The sequence below is a fragment of the Vigna radiata genome, chromosome 8, assembly GCF_000741045.1.
Source record: "Vigna radiata var. radiata cultivar VC1973A chromosome 8, Vradiata_ver6, whole genome shotgun sequence".
In the NCBI taxonomy this organism is placed as follows: Eukaryota; Viridiplantae; Streptophyta; class Magnoliopsida; order Fabales; family Fabaceae; genus Vigna; species Vigna radiata.
The window spans coordinates 40,658,962-40,667,235 of record NC_028358.1 but is presented as its reverse complement, the minus strand read 5'-3'; the positions used below and the strand labels follow the sequence as shown (position 1 = coordinate 40,667,235).

At 34.8% G+C, this 8,274-nt stretch overlaps 1 protein-coding gene across 1 annotated transcript; it reads left to right on the top strand.

Moving 5' to 3' along the window:
- Positions 1-5,178: 5,178 nt before the first annotated feature.
- LOC106771872 (tubulin beta-1 chain) lies at positions 5,179-7,506 on the top strand. The gene is made up of 3 exons (XM_014657881.1): positions 5,179-5,675; positions 6,181-6,450; positions 6,569-7,506. The coding sequence occupies exons 1-3, from the start codon at positions 5,282-5,284 to the stop codon at positions 7,252-7,254; spliced, it is 1,350 nt and encodes a 449-aa protein (XP_014513367.1). The 5' UTR covers positions 5,179-5,281; the 3' UTR covers positions 7,255-7,506.
- The last annotated feature ends 768 nt before the right edge of the window (positions 7,507-8,274 follow it).

Below are 8,274 nucleotides of genomic sequence, written 5' to 3'. Positions count from 1 at the left end.
AAAACCTGCAGAATCCACGCCTGGGCGCCCTTTGATTCGGCGTTTGGCCAGAAATATGGCGCCCGGGCGCCCCTAAAGGGCGCTGGGCGCCCTTTTCTGCTGTTGCTTTTGTTTTTGATAGTTTAGGGGGTTCCAGATGTCCGTTTTGGACGTTCTTTAGGTCGTTCTGGGGGTTTTAGACCCTTCCGAAACTGTTGGTGATGGTTTCAAAGTCATTTTCCTTGTCTAAGTATGAGTTCATTGGATTTTGGATCGTTTGTGGTTCTTTTGAAGTGTAAACAGTGTTATATATATGATTGTATGCAAAGTAAAGTTGAAGAGTTACATGTACATGGTTTTATATGGATTCAATGTGATAATATCATGGTAATTGGTGGTTCATGTCTTGAGATAAGTTTCAAAGTGAAAAATATGGTTATTGGACGTAATTCCATGATCCTCAAGGGAGGTTACATGGTGGTGCCCTGTAGTTTGTCGTGATTGACCGTATGAATGGCCNGAGTTCAGGATGGGGTTTACCTTGACATTCTAATGACCATCCATGCTCAATTAGAGAGTGATGAGTCATGTGGCGAGAATAGGAGGAGGTGCTAGTCTTGGGTGTCTCCATTTTATATGGGCCAAGATGAGTTTGGTTGGACTTACACTTGTGTGTGGTCGGGTGAAACCCCTCGGCAATGGCTTTGCAAAGCAGTAGGGCCACCACAAGTGCACAAACCCCTGGAACTCGACATTTCATACTAGTCCGGACGGTCAAATCACGTGGTCTGTCCTTGGTATCAATAAAATGCATTTAGTTATAGTTTGTGTTGTATTATTGTCATTACATGCTTGATATACTTGATTTATAACATGTTTTTTATACCTAACTTACCCTTGCATTGTGTTTGCCCTCCCCCTTGCGATGATCATCTAATCCTTTGGATGTGAGCAGAGTCAAAGGATGTTTCCCTGGAGCAAACTTTGGAGACAGAGGATCCAGGCACTACCTTTTAGGACCCTTTTTATTAAATCCCTTTACTATATTTTGAGGAACGTTTTAGTTTATTTGTATTTACTTAGTTTCTGATTACTGTCCTTATATCTATATATATTTTGAGAGACTTTATAATCCTGTTGTAGTATCTACTTTTCCAGGTTTTATGTTAGACATTTTTATACCATTACGAGAGACTTCCTTTGTATGTAAAGTTTTAAGTTTACAGCTCATTTTGGATGACTGTACTGATTATAATTTCTTAGTATATCTTCATACTGCTCTATCATATTATAATGATAATATCCTGTTATATTATATTGTACCATATAATTTATGAGATGTCACAAAACCACAAATAAAAATAAAATAAAATAGTGAGTCGACAAGAAGAACAGATAACATGCTTGTATTAGGTCCAAAGCCTCAAATTCATGGATTTAAAAACTCAAAACTATTAAAAACAGTTTTTTTCTTAAGTGGGAATCACATATTCGCATTTATCGTATCTTGGATTCAAGTTTAAAGTCTCAACGTGAAATCTTAGAAATAAAAAATAAATGAAACAATTTACAGTAATTTCGACTTAATCATACGAATTACATATTCACATTTTACTTACAAAGGTTTCATATTTAAAACCTCAAAACCACATTTTACATTTAAAAAATTGAAAGTATTCGAAAATTTCTCTTTAGATTATACATTTATCTTTAATTTAATCAGATGTGATCAAGCAGATAAAAGTCATAACAATTTAGATATATGCAAATATATGTGATTCTTTCCATATCTGCAACCTTAACAAATGCTAAGTTGTTTTCTTTTTCATTTGACCACGTACTTATGAGGTGAATTCAAGTAAAATAGTCGTTGGTACATTTTACCACTACATTAGAATTAAAGAACCTAACTAGAGAGAGTGATTTTAAAATTAATCATTTGAGAGTTTACTGTAAATATAATGATTTTGGCCTATGACAGTTGTAATCATATGCTCTAAAGAAACATTTATGTTCAAATAAGGTTACATGTGACTAGCAATGTATGCAAGGTCTGATATAAAGGAGCAAAAGCAAGAAGCAAGTAAATAAAATAGAAAAGAAAGTTTTTTTTTTTTCATCCTCTCTCTTTTCTTACATTTAATACATAACTCGTATTTTTGTATATAAAAGATTTCACAATGCTAAAAATCATGAAGATATTATTACTCATTGTGTGTCTAATATTTCATTATTCAAATGTTAAAAATCCTAAAGTTATTATCACTTATTTTCTATTTAAGATTCTATTATTCGAATACCAACAAGTAAGTTTAATTTTTTTTTTATCTTTCACAAAAACACTTATTTATACTTTTACTTTAAATCAACTTAGATAATTTTCGATGTTTTTGGTTTAAATATTTCACTGGTTACAATTCAAATCGTTTGTACATGTTAAAAACACCATGATGTTCAAGTTAGTGATTAATCGGAACAAAGTCTTAAACATGTAATAAATGCAATCACTTCTTTTTTTACCTTCGACTTCTATTTATAGGTTCGAAGACATACTTGATATTGGTGAAACCCTAATCATGACCCAATCATGTTCCATTACCTACAAAATAACGCTTACCATTAATCTTGATTTGAAGTGATGTTTAAAATGGTAATTACTAGAGGATGTCTCCCACTTTTCCTAATTGTGCGGTCAGTACTTATATAGATTACATGACATATGACGATAGACTCCAACTTGCTCGATCAATTATCCCTTTTGATTGTTTCTTCCTATTCATCCTATTATTTGGTTACAAAATTCACTTTTATTATTTAAAGCGTGTTTTCTTGATATTCTAGTAAAATTTAATATCGTATTTTATGAAGCTATAGTATAAAATTCTCATAATACAAGTCTATAAATATCTAAAAAAAATACATTTTATCTCTTAAAAACCAAAACACCATCAAATAGATTAAGAATTATTCGAAAACATATTAGTTAAGTAAACAAACAAGAGATACAATATTTTGATCAAATGAATTAATTTATTTTTGAAAAGTATATTTACATTTAACGGTATAGACAAACAACAAATTCATTAAATCGTGATAAATTTATATTTAATATAAATTCTCAACGTAATCCAAGTTGTTTAGAGACCGCTTTGACCCAAGATTAGATTTAGAATCCAACAAGAGTAGTTTGCTTGTTATCAAAGCACGAGTGCTCATAGAAAATGTCCATAATAAGTTATTATGTCACTTGTTGATGAGAAAGTGCAACTAGATTCTGAAATCAGTGTCTCATCAGTCCTTTGCCTTTGCCTTTGCTTACAGATGTATCTGGCAAAGATAACTATAGAAAAAAATTATAACAAGGAAGACATAATGAAGCAATTTAGAAGCATAATAAAGTCATTGAACCACTCCAACATGGTCTCTTAGAATGATTACTTTATAGTTGAGCATTGGATCCATTTAAAAAGTATGAAAAAGTTGGTGACTTTGTGATGAAGGGTTTTGTGATTACTACCTCTGCTCTCACTTAATGTTTCCTTTGCTTCTATTCTTATAAATCCATGGATAAAGGACCCTACACGCTTTTCTCAATGCCTCCACTTTCAATCTTTGGCTAGAGTGAAAGAAACGTTTACACACCCTGCTCCAACCTCGACTATACTAACTGCCATTTTCATCATAGCTGGAATAAAAGGACAACATTATAAAAGCATGTAAATCCAAAACATGGTCCATCTTCCGTCTCTTCTGATATGTCAAATGCTAATCCAAATTTTTAGTACTGCCATACACAACCAGACATCAAAGTACATTTTGGTTCAAAGAATGCATCGTTATTATTATTTCTCAATCCTAAACTATAAAATCATTTATTTATTCTTCCTAATTCCTTCAATAAATATTTCAGACAGATTATCTTCTTAATTATGCTTGAAATTTAATTCAGTTCAAGTTTTTTAATGAATATGAAAAAATTGAATTTATCTTAAAGATTTATATTATTAGTGATACCAGCTATTTATATTGAAAGGAAAAATACTAATATAAAAATAGCTCACACTTAAAAAAAGTTGTTAAAAATTTAAATATGAGTTTAAATATCACATTTAATAGAAATATAAAAATGTAAAGTATTTTAGTATTTTGGGTTACAAAAGGTGTGAGTCTTATGTTTGTGAGTTTGACTCATGCACTTATAACAATAATAAAACCTTTTAAGATGCCGTTATCTTGCAATAAATTTAAGTTTTATCTTTAATTCTCAGCAGTTAAATATAACTAATTAATTATGAAGTCAAACCCTTCCTAATTAACCTGAAATAAGTCAGGTTTACGTTTGACAGAAATAAGAATTTGATCTTTTTAAGGTTAATTTCAGAAGAAGTTTTCGTGATATTCGATACAATTAGATACAGCAAATACAAACTTGGGAATTAAGTACAATTTTTTTCTTGAAAGTGGTAATTTATATTTATAGATAATACAAAGCATCTTGAAGGCGAAAAAGATTATTTGCTTCATGACAAAGCAAGCAATTTAAAAACGACAAAGAAAAAAAAAGTTACTGTTATAGATAAACCAGTGAAGCCTGGAAGGTGAAGAAGCAGTCACATGGCAGAAAGACTATACAAATTGGATGTGAATCTATGTTTTATATTTGAATTGAAGCCACTTTAAATATTATTATTTAAATTGAGAATAAATGTTTACCTGAGCAGCATAGACAGAATTAGAAGAAAGAGGAGCAACTCACATGAACCAGCCCGCAATCACGTGCCACTCTGGCCCAAAGCCGAAAAACCCAAAACAGTACCCCACTTGCTCCCACATGCACACGGCGCGTCATATCACGCGCAAACCAAGAGCGTAACGCTTCTGTTTAAAACCTCACTGTCTCGAACTGAAGCGTGTCAGAGCAGGCACACTCCTCCACACATTAACGGCCGGAAGGAGCATCTCAAAATCAAAAATTCGCCACGTGGCCGGATGGAAATGAATCAAATGCCATCCGATGGTGTTAAATACAAAGAACAAATAAGCCTGACCACGGAGGAACCTTTCTTCAGAAGATTCAAAAATTTCTGTCCGCTTTTCAAATTTTAAATTCCCCCTTAAATCCAACGGGCTCGTCAATTCTCCCGTTAACTGCTCAGGCCCACTTAACGGCGTTACGTATCTGTCCTATAAAAGGCTATTCGTCTTCTTCTTCGTCACAGACGAGGGTTCACGTTCACTCTCTGCGCTTCACTTCTTTGTATCTCCTCGTTGGTGTTTTCTTGAACTCGTGTTTTCAGCGAAGATGCGTGAGATTCTTCATATCCAGGGTGGACAATGCGGGAACCAGATCGGAGCGAAGTTCTGGGAGGTGGTGTGCGCGGAGCACGGGATTGATTCGACGGGAAGGTACAAGGGGGACAATGAGTTGCAACTGGAGCGAGTGAACGTGTACTACAATGAGGCGAGTTGCGGGAGATTTGTCCCTAGGGCGGTGCTCATGGATCTGGAGCCAGGGACCATGGACAGCGTCAGATCTGGACCCTACGGCCAGATTTTCCGCCCGGATAACTTCGTCTTCGGACAGTCCGGCGCCGGAAACAACTGGGCCAAGGGTCACTATACCGAGGGAGCTGAGTTAATTGACTCCGTTCTTGATGTTGTTAGGAAGGAGGCGGAAAACTGTGACTGCCTTCAAGGTATTCTTACTCGAATTTCTTTTAGGGTTTTGTGTAGTTGAAATTACTCTCATGTTCTGTTATTGATTTCTTGATTCGTGTTTGTTTGAGTGTCGTTGTATGCTTCGGAGTTAAAATCGGTGGTTTCTGATTTCCAACTTTGGAGTGAAGCTACCGTGTATGTTGAACGAATCTTGATCTGATAACTCGTTTTTGTTTTGATGATTTGTAAGTATTATAATTCTTAGCTTAATGACTGCCGGTATTGTTGGAGATATTGACAGCGTTTTGTTTCCTCTCTCTCATATTTTTTGAAAGTAAAGCTAGTGTAAATGGTGAGCTGTGGATGTTGTTCTCTGTATAGTTCATTTAGCTGTTTATGTTATTATTTGTTGTTAAGTAATGCCCAGGCTGTTGTAAGTTGATAAGTAAGCTATATTTTGGCAGCTTTTGTCTTGCGCGGAATTTGGTGATTTTCTATTTTTCGGTGACTATGTTGCTAAGTGTATGTTGCGTGTATTTTCAGGATTTCAGGTTTGCCACTCTCTCGGTGGTGGAACTGGTTCTGGAATGGGAACACTTTTGATCTCGAAGATCAGGGAAGAGTACCCTGATCGAATGATGCTCACATTTTCCGTGTTCCCATCCCCTAAGGTTTCTGACACTGTTGTTGAGCCATACAATGCAACTCTATCAGTGCACCAGCTCGTTGAGAATGCAGACGAATGCATGGTTTTGGACAACGAAGCTCTCTATGACATCTGCTTCCGTACCCTTAAGCTCACCACTCCAAGCTGTGAGTTCATTTCATATTCTATTTGCTGTGGTTGTTTTTGTGTTGTGTTACATAAAGAGTATCGCAGTTCTCTGATTTTTATGATTGACATTTTGTATTCGTCATTGTTTCGTAACAGTTGGAGATCTGAATCACCTAATTTCTGCCACCATGAGTGGTGTAACATGTTGTCTTCGATTCCCTGGTCAACTCAACTCAGATCTTCGCAAACTCGCCGTGAATCTCATTCCCTTCCCTCGTCTGCACTTCTTCATGGTAGGGTTTGCCCCTCTCACTTCCCGTGGATCCCAACAGTACAGGGCTCTCACCGTACCCGAGTTGACCCAACAAATGTGGGATGCCAAGAACATGATGTGTGCAGCTGATCCTCGCCATGGTCGTTACTTGACAGCTTCTGCAATGTTCCGTGGTAAAATGAGCACCAAGGAGGTCGACGAGCAAATGATTAATGTCCAGAACAAGAACTCATCCTACTTTGTGGAATGGATCCCCAACAATGTGAAGTCCACTGTTTGTGATATCCCCCCAACTGGGCTCAAGATGGCATCAACCTTCATTGGGAATTCTACATCTATCCAGGAAATGTTCAGGAGGGTGAGTGAGCAATTCACGGCTATGTTCCGCAGAAAGGCTTTCTTGCACTGGTACACCGGTGAGGGTATGGATGAAATGGAGTTTACTGAGGCTGAGAGCAACATGAATGACCTTGTCTCGGAGTACCAGCAATACCAAGATGCAACTGCGGACGATGAAGGTTATGAATATGAAGACGAAGATGATGTTCAGGAAGAGGACGAATCTTGAGCAGTGGCTGTTGTTGGAGGGGTGTTCTTGTTTGTGTTTGTTGTGATATTGTGTCGATGTTATGATTTTATCCCTTTGTCCTGAATACCTTTTTCGGGGTTTTGGCTTGTTTTGGGGGCGCTCGCGTCTTTGTGGTTATGGTAGTTTAGGAATTTTATGTCCGCATGTTTTCTCATTATTAACATTGATCCCCCTTTAATTTCTGGAAGATTGAAACTTAGATTATATATATTCTTCAAATATTTGGATATTGCTCTTCCTCTTCTGCCAATGTTTTCACTTGTCAAGTTGTGCGAAGGGTTGAACATTCAAATTTTTACAAACCTTACGTTGTTATGATGTTTAAGAACGTTATTTTATTTCACTTACAATATTGAAAATGGATTAAAGAAATTCTTTATCTACAAGAAAACCAAAAGTGTGGGACTCGCGTAGCCAAGATCAGAGTCGAATGATGAAAACTAAGAAAAACGTATTCATGTAAAAGTACTATTTAAGACAGGACCGTATATTTTAAGGCGTCGGAAAATTATCTGGATGATAAATTCAAGTTTTTTCATTTAGTTATATTTTTTAAATATTTTTTTCTATTTAGTAGTTTATAGTCGTAGAAAAAGATTTAATTTTTTTTTCTCTTTTTTCTATACGCAGCCCCACTCCCATCTTCTAACTTATATTTTAATTCCCTCTTATTTAATCCATTGTTTTTTAGTTATAAGTTGTATTCAATCTAAATATACAATATACAATATTAAATTTTATATACAAATATTGTTAACATATAAATCGTTTTTTAAATTTTATAAAATTTATTTATATTTTAATAACATTTATTAACTAATTTAAGTTGGTTTCACACCATTAAAAAAATGTGTTTCCTAAGATAATTTAAAGTAATTCATCATAAAAATAATAAATTGTAAAATATAACCTATTATAAATAGTTTGTAAGTTATTTAATTTATTATTATTTTTATGTTTTTATACCTATTATTTTTTATAGTTACTTTAAAAATATAA

Bases quoted from the DNA above. Each gene is read 5' to 3' on its own strand.
- LOC106771872 (XM_014657881.1), top strand. From the start codon at position 5,282: ATGCGTGAGATTCTTCATATCCAGGGTGGACAATGCGGGAACCAGATC. The intron at 5,676-6,180 runs GTATTCTTACTC...GTGTATTTTCAG, and splicing joins AAACTGTGACTGCCTTCAAG to GATTTCAGGTTTGCCACTCT. The intron at 6,451-6,568 runs GTGAGTTCATTT...GTTTCGTAACAG, and splicing joins TAAGCTCACCACTCCAAGCT to TTGGAGATCTGAATCACCTA.